The sequence below is a fragment of the Delphinus delphis genome, chromosome 2 (genome assembly GCF_949987515.2).
Source record: "Delphinus delphis chromosome 2, mDelDel1.2, whole genome shotgun sequence".
Lineage (NCBI taxonomy): Eukaryota > Metazoa > Chordata > Mammalia > Artiodactyla > Delphinidae > Delphinus > Delphinus delphis.
Window position 1 is genome coordinate 85,182,045 of NC_082684.1, and position 16,435 is coordinate 85,198,479.

The following is a 16,435-nucleotide window of genomic DNA, read 5'->3' on the forward strand; positions in this document are numbered from 1 at the left end:
AGTATAATTTTCTCCCAGGGATAAATATTCTGGCAATACATTATCATCAGTCCGTAAACAACAGTAATAGTCTTGGCGCTTACCTTAAAACCACCTATCGCTGGTAATTTAAAAGATTCATGTCAGAATAACCTTTGCATAGAGTTTTACTTCAGTAGCTTTTGTTTTTACTTGTTCAGATCTTCTTCATTGCCTCATTGGTATATAAGATAATGTTAAAAGAATTAATTGAATGTTTGAAGTTTTACAAAAGGCAGCTTGCTTTCTAATCTATGCATCTTTGGGATATTAGAAGAAATATTCTTTGCTGTAAAAAGGAACTGCTGTAAAAGTTGGAAACTCTGCGCCTGTGTACATATATATTTTGGCAATAAAGCAGCATCGGCTGAGAATGCACTGAAATTTCACTGTGTTGTTATTTGGAATGGGTAATTCTAATAATGCAGTAAATTATGGAGATGGAAAAAGGAGCCTATCCACAGACCTGTGCTTAGGTAGGCGCCAGATGTCAAATAAAGAAGACAAAGGACCTGGGTTTCTTGATGCCAAGTTGTGGCAGTTTCTGTTGTAGTTCAAGGGAAAAACAGGCAACCATATGAATAAAGAGGCACCTTATTTAAACTATGCCCTTATGCCATCCCCTGTTTTACCTTTAGGGCCAACCTTATGCTAGGTCTAGGAGCAAATGTTTAGTTTCTGGTAAGGAAATAATGATACAATTACTGCCAATAATTAAGAAGCTTTTATATTTAATTTTAAAAAGTTAAGACGTTTCAACGCTACTTAAGAAGAGATCCTCCTAGATTCAGGGGAAAGGAAAGGAGTTCAGTTTTAAGAAAGCTGTTACAAACTTCCTTGGGATTGGCTATTGTCAAATGAACAAAAGCTATGTGGTTTTTGTGATGTGACAACTAATGTAATAGTTCCTTCCTTTGATTTATGAGACTATTCATTTAACACACACTGATATACTCCACTTCCAGGTACTGTGCTAGATGCTGGAGTTATAAAAATTGAGATGGTTTCTGCCATTAATTAAGGAGCTCAAAAGTGTACAACTTGGGGACTTTATATATATATGCAATTTTTTTGTTCTCATAAATACATGGAATTTTGAAAACACTTTTATTCAGCATACATACAGTGGTAAATGATAACTAGCCTTAGAATCTGTTAATATCAGCCAGTCATTATTGATGTTATAGACTTCCAGAGGAGCTTTTATACCACTAAGGCCTTGTTTAAAAAAGTCAGCCATTAGTGAGAGTATTAGTACAATTGGTACAACATTTATGGAAGGCATAATATCAAAATTGTAAATGCACATGCCCTTTGACTCTGTTCCACGTTAGGAATCACTCCTACAGAAATACCAGAACAGATACGCAAAGACATGACAAGGATCCAATAAAAAAATGGTTAAATTCTGATGTATTGATTATTGAATCATATGCAGGTGTTAAGTAATTTGTGAGGCCTGGTATAGAAAGCTGTTTGTGACATGTATTATTTGAGAAGCAGGTTGCAGAATAATGTGAAAAATATAATTGCCTTTTATGTCTATGTGTCTGTCCACACGCATGAAGGTTATAATAGCGTAGCATTTATTAAGCACTTAATATTAAGCATTACTCTTAATTACATTAGATGTATTCATTAACTCATTTAATCCTCACTAGAGCCCTAGTTAGTTTTTAATCCCTATCTTACAAGAAGAGTTTAATTCTTCAAGTTCATGGCTAATAAGTAACCAAGCCACAATCTGAATCTAAATCATTTGGCTCCCAGCATGCTACATTGTGCCTCTCAGAAATGTAAGGGGAAGTATACTTTTACCCTTTCCTTTGTCACACATCTATATCTGAATTTTTTTCTAGAGTAAACATGTAATTTGTATTTGAGAGAAAAAAAATATGTAAAACTAGCCAGCTTAATTTGATGTCAAGTTCAAGCATTTAATTTTCTATTGAAAGTCTACCAAAACAGCAAATCCAGAGGTTAAGGAAAATAGCTACGTAAGAACAGCTTTTTAAAGAAAGGAAATACGTTGAGGCAGACATACCCATACACAGTAAGAATCCCAGGATGATTCAATGTAGTATTAGTATTAGGTCTCATTCTTTAGGAGTAGAAAGAGCTTTTCTGGTACTGGTTGTTGCCAGAGGCTTCGCCCTTACTTAACCAAATTTTGCAACTCAAAAGCATAAAGCGAGCCAGAATTTTCTCTCTAAAATAGTTTTTTTTTTTTTTTTTTTTTTGCCATACGCGGGCCTCTCACTGTTGTGGCCTCTCCCGTTGCAGAGCACAGGCTCGGGACGCGCAGGCTCAGCGGCCATGGCTCACAGGCCCAGCCGCTCCACGGCATGTGGGATCTTCCCGGACCGGGGCACGAACCCCTGTCCCCTGCATTGGCAGGCGGACTCTCAACCACTGCGCCACCAGGGAAGCCCCTCTAAAATAGTTTTAAAGGAAAATATCCTATATGCAGTCTAAAATGGAAAGAATCTGCTATTAAATCTGCTAGCCACTGGGGACTCCCCTGGTGGTCCAGTGGTTAAGACTGCGCTTCCAATACAGGGGGTGTGGGTTCGATCCCCGGTCAGGGAACTAAGATCCCACATGCTGCGCAGCGCAGCAAAAAAAAAAAAAAAATCTGCTAGCCACATCGGAACCACATTAACTTCTCTGTGCACCACCACTAGGCTATCGTCTCTTGATTGTTCTAGTGCCAGCCCCTCCTTAGTGGTCTGCTTGCCGCCCTCCCACCCATTCTCCATAAGACAACCCTAATGAGGTTCTGAAAACGAAAATTTGATCCTGTCATAGGCCTCCTTTAAAATTCTTCAAGGTTGTTGGGATAAAAACAAACATCCTTCAGAAGGCCGATAAGACCTTGCATCCGCAGGTTTCTGGACACCGTTGTAACTCCTACAGGTCTTTTTAAGGGCCTTTGTATAGACTGTTCTCTTCGTCAGCTTATTAAATGCCTACTCATCTTTCAGACCACTGCTGAAACATTACTTCCACAGAGAGGCCTTACCTGACCCCCAAACCAGGTCAGTTACTTGCTATATGTGCTTATATTTCTATGTCCCTTTTCTTCAGAACCCTTACTACAGTTGTAATTTTAAATGTCTTCATGTGGTTATTTGAGTGTCCCATCTCTTGACTAGATTATAAACTGAGGATACAGAGTAGCTGTTTTTGCTTATCTTTCATCCCCAGCAGCTAGCATAATACTTTATATTTATTAAATGAATAATATGATGAGCTACTGAGCCACAGTGCTACATAAAGCAAAATAAAAGAAAGCATTTTGGTAAATGTTTGATGTTTTTATCATTCCTTTCATTATCATCCTGTTAAGCTCAGTTTACAACAGAAAAGGGAACGATAAATATATATTATGCAGTTAACTTACTGAACATAACCTACAGAAAATGTATGTACCCGTATTTCACATAAGAAAAAAATGATTTCTCAGTATTCATGACAGTTGCTCCATGTAGGAATAATAGTCAACATAAGTACAACGCTATTTTCAGGCCAAACATGCATCTTTAGATCAGAGCACTCATGGGACATTGCCTCTTAATCCCTAAATTTGCAGTCAAAATGTTTTCCGAAATAAATATTATGAAATTGATAAGAAGCTAAAATAAATTCTTAAGACAGATAACTATGAAATCTGAACAGAAGTCTCCTTAGCTTCTCATCTTCCAGAAACAGCTTCACAAATCACTTGGAAAATCAGTCTAGAGGTAAACAATAAACCACATTTCCCATTCATCCTTGAAACTGAACTTTCTTGAGAAGTGATCAAACAGCACCTGTTGTTGAAGACAGCAGTAAGGCCTGAACATGATACTCAAGCTTTGATTCTGGATCAGTTTGTTGGCTTGGACTGGTCAGGAGTCCCTTCCTTCAGAATCTTGATGAGTGAATTTAAGCGAGTATGCGTTAACATTATCTTCTCTTTCAGCTGGGAAAAGAAATACATAGATTATCAGGGAATCTTAAAGTCTCAATCTGCTGGTTCTAGAAGCCACTTCAGACTTAAGCTAGTGATTGGGAGCTGGCAATACTGCAACACATTTCAAAAGGACATCTGTTCTATTTCTGAAAGAACTTTATACAACAAACCTAGAGCACAATAAGGTGACAGATAAAAAGTTTCATGTGGGGGCTTCCCTGGTGGCGCAGTAGTTGAGAGTCCGCCTGCCGATGCAGGAGACATGGGTTCGTGCCCCGGTCTGGGAAGATCCCACATGCCCCGCGGCTGGGCCCGTGAGCCATGGCCGCTGAGGCTGCGTGTCCGGAGCCTGTGCTCCGCAACGGGAGAGGCCACAACAGTGAGAGGCCCGCGTACCGCAAAAAAAAAGAAAAAAAAAAAAAAGAAAAAAAAAAAAAGTTTCATGTGGAAAAAGACCAGCCACTGCTGAGCATCACTGCTTCTAGTCTCCATCCTTCCTAGCCCTTATCACCAGTTTGGTGATAACTCCAAAACCTGGGGAGGAAGACAAGAATAAAGGGGGATAAGAAAGCTTGAAACAGAAGCATTAATCAGGCTTTCCCTTTTTTTTCCAGTAGCAAGAATTTTTTTTTTCTAATTCTTTGTTCACAGTAACAAATGTCTGTCTTTAATATTCTGCTAATCACCTTCAAGAGTAGCTCTGGTTGTCAGATTTAGAACAGATGTTTGTGGTAGCTAATTTTCAATAGTTTTTTCAGCTTAGAATAGCTATATCTAGAACCAAACTTAGTGTTACTCAAAATACAACCTGTACTCAGACTCACAAAGTTATCATGGATAAGTCGTCTGTTGAAGTAAAAAAAAAAAAAAAAAATTTCTGCCATAATTTGCATAGCACGAAATCTACTTTTTATGATCCAAGATACAAGAACACACAAAATTCATCAGGAAATTTTGCTTGAACAGGTCACTCTAGAGCCCATTAATCTTATTTGGGTGCTCTTGGACACAATCATTTTTCTTACTTTAAAGATTTTTCTTCAGTCTTTAGCATTCAACATTTTTACTGTGTGTTGGGGTACAGTTCTCTCTGCATTTATCCTACCTGTGCTTGTTGAGCTTATAGACATGTAGATTGTCTTTTATCAGATTTGGGAAGTTTTCAACCATTATTTCCTTGAACATTTTTTCTACTTTATCTTTCCCTTTTGTACTCGCATTACCAAAGCATATTTAGGTGTGCTTGATGGTGTCCAACAGGTCTCTTAGACTCAGTTAATTTTTCTTCATTCTTTTTTTTTTCTTTCTTCTTCAGATTGCAAATCTCATCAGTCTATCTCCAAGTTCGCTGATTCTTTGCCCAATTCAGATCTGTTCAGCCTCTCTGGTGAATTTTTCATTTCAGTTGTTGATTGTACTTTTGTGTTTTTTTTAATTTTACTTATTTTTTTATACAGCAGGTCTTATTAGTCATCAATTTTTTTTTTTTTTAGTCATCAATTTTATACATATCAGTGTATACACTTCAATCCCAATCTCCCAATTCATCACACCACCATCATCACCTGCCACCGCCACTTTCCCCCCTTGCTGTCCATACGTTTGTTCTCTTGTTGATTGTATTTCAACTCCAGGATTTCCATTTAGATGTTGTTTGTTTTTTAAGCCCTTTTTAAAAAATTTATTATTATTTTTTAATCTTTGGCTGCGTTGGGTCTTCGTTGCTGTGCACGCGGGCTTTCACTAGTTGCAGTGAGCGGGGGCTACTCTTTGTTGCAGTGCGCAGGCTTCTTACTGCGGTGGCTTCTCGTTGCAGAGCATGGGCTCTAGGCACATGGGCTTCAGTAGTTGTGGCTCACGGCCTCTAGAGCACAGGCTCAATAGTTGTGGCACACGGGCTTAGTTGCTTCGCAGCATGTGGGATCTTCCTGGACCAGGGTTCAAACTCGCGTCCCCTGCATTGGCAGGCAGATTCTTAACCACTGCACCAATAGGGAAGCCCCTTTTGCAAATACTTTTAATTGCTGCTTTGAAGGCTGTGTCTGCTAAGTCCCAACATCTGGGCCTTTTCAAACAGTTTCTGATGCCTGTATTTTATCCTGTGTATGGGTCATACTTTTCTTTGCATGTCTCCTAATTTTTATTGAAAACCAGACATTTTAGATAACATATTAAAGCAACTTGGGATATTAAACATCCCCCTACCTCCACCCCATGTCCTGGCTTGTAGTGGTTATTTTTTGCTTATCTGTTTAGTAGTTGGCTTGACTATTTCAGTGATGTCTATTTCCCTCACAGTGTGCAGCTTCTGATGTCACTCCTCGGAGGACACAGCCTTGGAAATGTGCAGTCACCCTGGGATGACAGTGGATTTAGCAGGGCCTTCTTTGACTCTTTTTCCCTGAGCTCTGTGTAAACTGGATGCCTTTGTTGATATCACACCCAGCTATTAGCCTTCACTAATTTCTGGCTGACTGCTCTATTTTGACAGTGCCCTGGGACATAAATTGCTCCACAGTCTAATCCAATTAAAATCAGACCCATTTATGGGGGGGGGTAGTCTTTAAGGCCAGTCTTCTTTTGTTCCAAACCCAGGAGGGCTCTTATTTTAGCTGTCTGTTTCCCTGATTTTCTCATAAATTTCTAACTTGTCCATGGTTTAGCTTATTGTTCATATGGACTATTAGCTTCCTCTTAATTGCTCACCACCAAAATCTCCATTGTATTGGGTAGAATCCTTAGACTTGAATATCCCCACACCCTGTTCCAAATAAAGTTAGTTCCCTTAGGAAAGCTTCAGAGCTCTTTTTTTACAATCTACCTCTTAATATGGGCTCCCAAGCTGGGGTGGGGTAGTGTCTCTCAGAGTAACACCCCTGCTTTACCAGCAGGGTGCTGGGCAGAGGCAGTAGCTTCTGGTCTTCTCTGCTTGCATCTGTCAGCATGAAGCTTCTGCCCTACAAGCAATCTGGGACAAAAGTGACTGGGTTCCTAGTACTCTTAGCCTGTTGTGCCAGTGGTAGAACTTGCACACTACAAATGGCTGTTCTTGCCTAGAACAGAGCTTCTGATGAGAAATGCTGGTAGCCTGCCCCTCCTGGGAAGATACCACAGCCCTAAACTGAGAGCTAGGGGAAAAGGATCTCTGTGCTCTTGGCTGCGTTCGCCCAGATGGAGCCTCCCTCCCTCTGAGCTGGAGGGGCGAGGGAGGGAGTAGGTTGTGGCTCAAATGCCACAGGTTTTCACTGCTCTTACCAAGGTTTAGTAGATTTTCTTCAATAAATATCTCTTCATTTGCTTTAAGCCTTGAGGAAAATTTCCACAGACTTAAGATGGCTGTTTTCTTTATAATTTTCTTTGGTTATGGCTGTTTTGTTGGGGAGGGGTCCATGCAGCTCCTCAGGCCACCATTCTAGAAGTTATCTCCCATACAAATTATTTCTAACCACAGTATTTATTGACCCTGCTCATCAACTTAGTTGCTCAGAGCAAGGGTAGGCGAACTATGGACTGCAGGATAGCCTGCTGCCCATTTGTTTTAATAATGTTTTATTGCTACAAAGCTATATCCATGTGTTTATATACCATCTATGGCTGCTTTTGCACTACCATAGCAGAGATGAATAGTAGAGACTGAATGGTCTAGCTTAAGACATTTGTCGTCTGGTCCTTTACAGAAAAAGTTTGCGAATTCCTGGCTTAGAACATGGTTTCATGAGCTTAGTTAATTATGCAAAAAAAGAAAAAAAAAGTCACTGTTCCCCTGTCCTAAAAGTTACTTAAACTTTGAAAAGTAAATGCCCTGGTTACTAAATGTGTAATTACCGAGGAATAAACTATTAACAGTGCTAAAAACAAAACCAACAGTAAATTCTAAGGTTGTTCTTCCCACGGTAGTAAAGTTATAGCCAAATTTCCACTAAGAATAAGCCAGCAAGCTACTGAAACAAAGTTTCTTTCTTCAACTGGAAACCATGAAACGCTAGTAAAGCCCATTTAAGTAAGAATTCTTAATGATGGTTTCAGCACTCTTTCTCCTCCAGGCTGTCTAAGCATGAGGTGCTTGCAAAGAGGAAAGACCTATGAAGGATGATGGTGTCCATACCCAGTAGAGAGGAGGAATAGGAATGTGGAGCTCAGCAGCTCTCCACCTCCTCCTGAACCAGACTTGACAATATGGCTTTACTATTTTGCTTTGTGTCACAAATTCAATAAGGAATGCCAAACCAGGTATAAAGAATTACTGGCGTATTCACCATTTCACTGCCCCTAAATTCACGGGTACAGATAATTAGGAATTGCCTATATTAAAGGAAACACACAACCATCATGAAATTTTACCTCTGCAACTTTTTCTGGTAGAGATACGTTGTGAATATCCATCTCAGATGCGTTTACTATGGCTTTTGTTTTTAAGAGGTAGCTAAATAGAAAATATAGAGAGAAAATATTAGTACTATACCACAGTTATAATTATCAAGGAACCAAACTTGCAATATCTGTCAAGCAAAGATTGCTTTATTGCTTATTTCCATTTCAAGATTCATAATGTATTTTGTAGGAAAAGTATTCTCAATAAGTCATCAGAGGGACTTCCCTGGTGGTACAGTGGTTAAGAATCCGCCTGCCAATGCAAGGGACATGGGTTCGATCCCTGGTCTGAGAAGATCCCACATGCCTCAGAGCAACTAAGCCCGTGCACCACAACTACTGAGCCTGCACTCTAGAGCCTGCAAGCCACAACTACTGAGCCCACGTGCCACAACTACTGGAGCCCATGCTCCACAACAAAGAGAAGCCATTGCAATGAGAAGCCCCCGCTGGCCGCAACTAGAGAAAGCCCGCGCGCAGCAATGAAGACCCGACGCAGCCAAAAATAACGCAAAAAAATATGTAATTTTTTACATATTAAAAATATAAGTCATCAGAGAGACCCTGTGCCTCATCTCACCCCTTGCCAGCCCAGAATACATGATTTAAAATTATCCTAGGACAAACTAAAGACAAAAAACCAGGGTCATATGAATAACTGTGATAAGTATAAGCCTCATAACTCTACCAGTAGATGGTGTAGCACAGAAGAAAAGTAACCACAGTTGTGACAAATACTGTTGGTTGCCTACCCCAGAGCCATTCCTCAAGTTTTTGTTGCTAACAGAACCCAGAATTTGTTTAGGGCAGCAGTGTGTCCAGTCCTAAAAGATGAATCATAACTGTTCTGGGCCAACTGTGGCTATCTTATTCCCTACTGTCACATATTTGCTTTCCCAGCTTAAGGCAACCATGTGACATAGTTCTGCCAATGATAAGGAAATTTTTGCTGATAAAGAGACCATTCCCTGTGTTCCCACACTTACCATATCCTTTTTCTTCCAGTTTTGGATGCTTATACTTGCAGCATCCAAGAGGAAAAGGCCAAGAGGACCAGAGATGCTGACCCAGAGCCCTGTCATGGCTGAGCGACTAGAACAATCCTGGAGTGGCCAACTGCCCCACCCTGTACTTGTTAAAGCCACTCTTTGGTTTTCTGTAACTAGCAACCAAATTCATTCTGATACACACAGACATAGATTTATCATATTCCCAGACTCGTGCTACCTATACTTTCCCTTTTTTTTTTTTAAATTTAATTTTATTTATTGACTGAGTTGGGTCTTCGTTGCTGCGTGTGGGGCTTTCTCTAGTTGTGGCGAGTGGGGACTACTCTTCATTGTGGTGCACGGGCTTCTCATTAGAGTAGTTTCTCTTGTTGCGGAGCACAGGCTCTAGGTGTGTGGGCTTAGTTGCTCTGTGGCATGTGGGATCTTCTCAGACCAGGGCTCAAACCTATATCGCCCACATTGGCAGGTGGATTCTTAACCACTGCGCCACCAGGGAAGTTCCCTAATTTCTACTTAATCAGAAAGAATATACTGACCTTTGAGTCCAATTCCTCATTTTGATTAAGAAATTACTTAAAAATCTCATAATGCTTTTCAAATTTATATTAAAAATTTTTGTTACTAAAAGCTTATTTCCCTAAGCAAAAACTCAATTACAGGTTGGCTGGAATAATTACTTAAAACTGTTTCTAAAAAAGATTCGAGGTTACGAATAGCACACACTTAGAGATACTTTTCCCTGTGTCTTTAAACTTAATTCTAAATAGAAATTATTTAAGAATGAACTAGAAATTGAAAGTAAAATATCAATCCATCTCAAGTACACATATCCTGTTGAAAATCAGCATTGAGGGACTTCCCTGGTGGTCCCCGGTTAAGACTCCACACTCCCAATGCAGGGGGCCCGTGGTTCAATCCCTGGTCAGGGAACTAAATCCCGCACACCGCAACTAAAGATCCTGCACGCCACAACCATCCACACGTGTGCCGCAACTAAGACCAAGTTTAGCCAAATAAATAAATAAATAAATGTTTAAAAAAAAGAAAATTGGCATCGAAGAACAAATAGTGTACCTAATGCGCACTGAACAACCTCATGGCAAAGGATGGGCTTTATTTTTAAGGTTGTTTGTTTTTACGGAGTCTTAACCACTGGACCATCAGGGAAGTCCCCTATTTATAAGTTTTTTTTTTTTTAATATTTATTTATTTATGTGGCTGTGTCGGGTCTTAGTTGCGACACGCGAGCTCTTCGTTGCAGCACGCAGGCTTCTCTCTAGTTGTGGCGCTTGGACTCCAGAGTGCATGGTCTCAGTAGTTGCAGCACGCAGGCTTAGTTGCCCCGTGGCATGTGGGATCTTAGTTCCCTGACCAGGAATCGAACCTGCGTCCCCTGCACTGGAAGGTGGATTCTTAACCACTGGACCACCAGGGAAGTCCCCCCTATTTATAAGTTTTATTGCTCTTGTTGTCCATAGCTCAGCTAGAAACACCCATCTAAGCGCATTAAATGAGCAAAAGGAAACTTTCTGTTTTATGAATGGAAATTAAGCTTTGGAGTTAAGACATGGACTCAATTCTCAGCTCCTCCACATCTCCAAGCCCCAGTTTTCTTACATTAAGAACTCAGTAAGGGAAAAAAAAAAACAAAACACAAAAACTCAGTGAGGTAAGCATAGTACAATACCTGACACAAACTAGGCCATCAATGGCTGTTTTTGTTTCTAATAATCAAGAAGAGACTTTGATGGATGTTTCAGTTTGTTGCAATAACAGAAAAGCTTAAGTAAAAAGTAGAATTTATATTTAGAAAGACAAGAAATATCCAAAGTAATTCATGAGAAGGAACAAACAATAGGGAACTTTTTCTGACTTTATGAGGCCACATGGTCATTATTTTTTACTTTTCTTTGTGTATCTGCTTCATTCTTCTTTTTCTGTAGACAAAATTTCTCCGCATTTACATGCACGACATAGAAAATATCTACCCTAAACCTACAGCTTTCACTTCCCAACTTCAGCACCAGTTCCATCTACAGATGACCAATGTCTCTGGGTCTTTATTTCAAATTCTTAGGGTAAAAAGCCTGATTGGCTTAGCTTAGGTCAGGTCTATTCCTGATCCCATCACCTGGGAGTGGTATCACACAGGATAACAAATATGGCCACAAAGTCCCATACTATGGGAGGGAGACAGGGGCTAGGCACAAACCCCAAAAGTGTCTACTACAGGATTATTTTGCAAAAACTTACCTTCCAAAAGTTCTTGGAATGAAAGAATATCCTCTCAGTTATTCCATGGTATAATTATTAACACATGGTATGATTATGAGACATCCAAAATGATCATAATGTTATAAGACTATGTTTTGGTCCCATTGCCATCTTTTTTGTAAGAAACAGTACCTGGCTTTAGCATCTTCTCTGGTACAAACATTCTGCCTTTTCTGGAAGATGTTTTAAAATTTATTTGATAAAGAATATCTAAGTCTACTTACCACACCATTTTGTCAGTGGAAAGGCAGAAGTGACCTCTCAAGGCAGCAAGGGCAGCATGAGTAGAATACAGATGGAAACCAATGGGAATCTCACAGGAACTACAGAATAAAAGGTTGTACGTGCTGGGAGGAAAAAACAGGATTTGGGTTAAGAAAGAAAATCAAAGAACAAATACAAAATAACTCATGTTATGGACTCATTCCTAAAAAATAGGCTATGATAGGAATGAGACTGAGGAAATGTCACATTCAAGAAAGGTTAACTCAAGGGCTTCCCTGGTGGCGCAGTGGTTGAGAGTCCGCCTGCCGATGCAGGGGACACGGGTTCATGCCCCTGTCCGGGAGGATCCCACATGCCACGGAGCGGCTGGGCCCGTGAGCCATGGCCGCTGAGCCTGCGTGTCCAGAGCCTGTGCTCCACAACAGGAGAGGCCACAACAGTAAGAGGCCCGCGTACCACAAAAAAAAAAAAAAAAAAAAAAAAGAAAGGTTAACTCAGATTATAGATACCCTTGTGGATTCTGGCCACAAAAGCAATCATGTGATATGTAACTGTCATTTCACTGAAGTAATTTATATCTGAAAGCAGAAAAAGAGCTAACAAATCAGATTAACATTTAAACAGGGACCTCCCTGGTGGCGCAGTGGTTAAGAATCCACCTGCCAATGCAGGGGACACAGGTTCGAACCCTGGTCCGGGAAGATCCCACATGCCGCGGAGCAACTAAGCCCGTAAGCCACAACTACTGAGCCTGTGTGCTGCAGCTACTGAAGCCCACGCACCTAGAGCCTGTGCTCTGCAACAAAGAGAAGCCACCTCACTGAGAAGCCTGTGCCTAGCAATGAAGGGTAGCCCCCACTCGCCACAACTAGAGAAAGCCCGCGGACAGCAATGAAGACCCAATGCAGCCATAAATAAATAAATTTATTTAAACAAAAAAACATTTAAACATATAAAACTACACATGACCATATAAATTAGCTACCATTAAGCCAATTTCCAGTTAAAGTAAAACAAATCGATTAGGGCTTATTAAGCAATTTATTAATAGAACTCAAATCAGGTTTTGTTTTGTTTTTGCAGATATAACAAAAAATTAAAAAATTACCCAGATAAAATGCAAAAGAAAGAAAATAAATCATATTGTCCTAGCAAGCTATTTTATTTTCCTTTATCCTTTGAAAGATTACTGGATGAGGAATCAGGAAACATGGATTTTAGTTCTAGTTACACCATGTAGGTAAGTCACTTACCTTATTTTCTGGTATATAAGACAAATCCAAATATTACAAAAAATATTTAAGAAAAAATTAACTGTTTCATCATTCATGTACTGAAAGCAATTTAGAGTGGTTTAGTAAGGGGAAAAAATTATCTGTATAAACATACTATATGCAGTAAATGAGTACTAATAAAGTATAATAATTGCATGGCTAAAAATAGATTCATGTCAATGGACACTAAAGACCAAGCAACAAAATATAAATTTACTGGTAAATGAAGTCCCACACCACACATGCAGTACTGTATTTTTGTGACTACATTACCAAAAAGCAAGCCATGAAATAAAGTTGCATTTTTATTAATTCCTAAGTAGGAATTAATTATATCAGACAAACCACAGTACCTATAGACAAATGTCTGTAGAAACTAATAAATGGCACAGAGCTGGGACTTCCCTGGTGGCGCAGTGGTTAAGAACCTGCCTGCCAATGCAGGGGACACAGGTTTGTTCCCTGGTCCAGGAAGATCCCACATGCCGTGGAGCAACTAAGCCCATGCGCCACAACTACTGAGCCTGCACTCTAGAGCCTGCAAGCTACTACTGAGCCTGCATGCCACAACTACTGAAGCCTGCATGCCTAGAGCCTGTGCTCTGCAACAAAGAGAAACCACCACAATGAGAAGCCCGTGCGCTGCAACAAAGAGTAGCCCCCGCTCATCACAACTAGAGAAAGCCCGCACACAGCAACCAAGACCCAATGCAGACAATAAATAAATAATTTTAAAAGTGTCTTTAAAAAAATAAATGGCACAGAGCAAAATGTAAAGAGATCCCAAAATTATGCTTAGCATGTAACATATAACAAATATTTCATTGAATATTAGTCTGCTAATGGCCCAGGAATGAAGGTTTGCATCACACCAGGTAAAGAACTATGATCATCTGAGTGCCTGATGAAGGCAAAAGGAATACAGAATGGGTAGTGGAAGAGGGTAGTTATAAATACCAGCTATGACCATGTGACCAGTTACAGGAATGTAATTGTCATGAATATCTCCTCATTTTGTTATAAATAGGTTTACATGTATATGTGCGTTTATGTTTTCTTCCCTTTCTTTTCCCTAATGTAACATAAGATGTACTGACTTTTTATTATAGTATTTAAGTATTAATTTTACATCATAGTATTTAAGCCATGAGATATCAAGGAGAAAAGTAAGTATCACTTAAGGACTTTATCTCCTTTTCTGGAGGAGGGTTTAGTGCGTTTTTAGTTGTATGCAAGATAGCTGTAACATGTTAGGAAGAATTACGACCTTGTTATTGTCTTTATTTGGAGATTAAGTATGGGTTTAGGAGATGCATGTGGATGCCAGGTTAACACGTAATGATTAAATTTGTGTGTCAGCTTGACTGAGCCAAAGGGTGCCCAGTTATTTGGTCAAATGTTATTCTGAATGTGTTTATGGGGATGTTTTTGAATGAGAGTAATATTTGAATCAGTAGACTGAGTAAAGCAGTTTGCCCTCCTTATCGTGGGTGACCCTCATCTAATCAGTTGAAGACCTGAACAGAACAAAAAGGCTGGCCCTCTCATGAAAAAGGGGAACTCCTCTTGCCTGACTGCCTTGAGTTGCAACACTGATCTTTTTTTCCTGCCTTTGAACTTGAACTGAAATGTTCAGCTCTTCCTGGGTCTGGAGCCTGTTGGCTTTTGTACTGGAACTTACACCTTTGGCTCATGGATCTCAGGCCTGTGGACTTGGACTAGAACTAAACCTCTGGCTCTCTTGTGTCTCCAGTTTATCAACCTTGTCTCTTGGGACTTCTCATCCTCCATAATCTAGTGAGCCAATTCCTGACAATAAATCTCTTCCTGCTGAGTCCCACGGCTCTCCTTATTCCAAACACATGGAACTTTCTGTCCAGTGTTTTATAAACCATCTAGATCTGTACTGTCTATTAAGAATGCAAGCCACATAAGTAATTTTACATCTTCTATTAGTTTAGCTTCAAAAAAAAAGTAAAAGAAACAGGTAAAATTAGTTTTAATATATTTTATGCTACCCAATATTCAAAAACATCGTCATCAAGGGAATTCCCTGAGGGTCCAGTGGTTAAGACTCAGCACTTTCACTGCCCTGGGCCTGGGTTTGATCCCTGGTCTGGGAACTAAGATTCCCACAGCTGTGCAGCATGGCCAAAAACCAAAAAATTAAAAAAAAAAAACCCATGTAATCAGTACTTTTAAATTATTCAATGTTTGGGGCCAAGTTTTCAAAATCTGGTGTGTATTTTGCACTCACAGCATACTTCAATTCAGAATGGCCACCTTTTAAGTGCTCAATAGCCACCATGTGGCTAGTGGCTACAGTACTGGACAGCACAGGTCTAGCTAGATGTGCTTCCCTCTAAGAAGATATTCAGAGAGCTTCTGCCTCTGGCCCCAAATGAACCAGTTCCAAGCAGGCCATCACTCCTTCCCTCTCTGTTTCCTTTGGGTGGGAAGAGGACACTCCTGCAAGGATAGGGAGTGTCTTTCAGTTAGGTAAGAGGAGCTGCAGAACTCTTCCTGATTACTGAGTACAGCAACTAAGAATTCCTATAGGAACTCTATTTAACATTAAAATTGAACCAAACTGTGGTCAGAATGAACTGTCTTGCTGTTAAAACCAACACTGAAAATTGAGTAGCTTTGTACTACTGAATTCAACTGAGTACTTTGTTGTTACTTGTAAATCACACTACAGTCAAGATGCAAAGTTTACCAGGCAATATTCAAGTAACTTTCCAACTGTGTTTTTCCCCAGGTTACAGCAGAATTAGTCCTGCCATAACTTATTACAAATTCCAGGTTAAATGAAAACTTGTAATTCCTAGTTATGTCAAAGGATTGTAGTTTATGGTAAGTGATTCTCACTATACACTTAAAGGTAATTTTCTTCTTTTTCCCCTACTAGACATAACTTTCTTAAACTCACTTCACTTGCACAACCCACTAGGGAGATGTGGCCCTCATAAAAACCTTAAAACCCTCACGCAAATATCTTTTCCATTTCATTAATACATCAAGTTCGTACAAGACTCAGGTAAAGGGAGCATCCTTCCAATACATTGTATGGATGAAACAGACTTTTATTCTAGTGCAAGATAGGAATAAACTATTTTCTCCTCGTACAAGTCGGTTCCACGCTCCTCAGTCTCATTAAGTCAGGGAATGACTAGAGATCTATCTGCAATTCTCAGTACGTACCTGCCTTTGAGCGAACCGTCAATGCCAACTAGGAAGGGAGCCTCCAAAACTACATTATTTGTGACTCCTAGGAAGACAAACACGGGTCAGAAAGACTACCTATG

The 16,435-nt window shown here is 39.9% G+C and overlaps 1 protein-coding gene across 2 annotated transcripts in view; it reads right to left on the reverse strand.

Annotated features, from left to right (window-relative positions):
• Positions 1-2,242: 2,242 nt before the first annotated feature.
• LOC132420535 (complex I intermediate-associated protein 30, mitochondrial) overlaps positions 2,243-16,435 on the reverse strand; it is a 65,366-nt gene continuing 51,173 nt past the window's right edge. Inside the window, exons 2-5 of one of the 2 annotated variants that reach the window (XM_060005033.1) lie at positions 16,332-16,398; positions 11,853-11,975; positions 8,315-8,396; positions 2,243-3,982 (exon numbers count right to left, since the gene is read on the reverse strand). In XM_060005033.1, coding sequence (XP_059861016.1) covers positions 3,887-3,982; positions 8,315-8,396; positions 11,853-11,975; positions 16,332-16,398 — 368 coding nt within the window. In that variant the 3' untranslated portion in view covers positions 2,243-3,886. Of the gene's footprint in view, positions 3,983-8,314; positions 8,397-11,852; positions 11,976-16,331; positions 16,399-16,435 lie in introns of those variants that run through there. The other variant, XM_060005030.1, reaches the window with a different exon arrangement.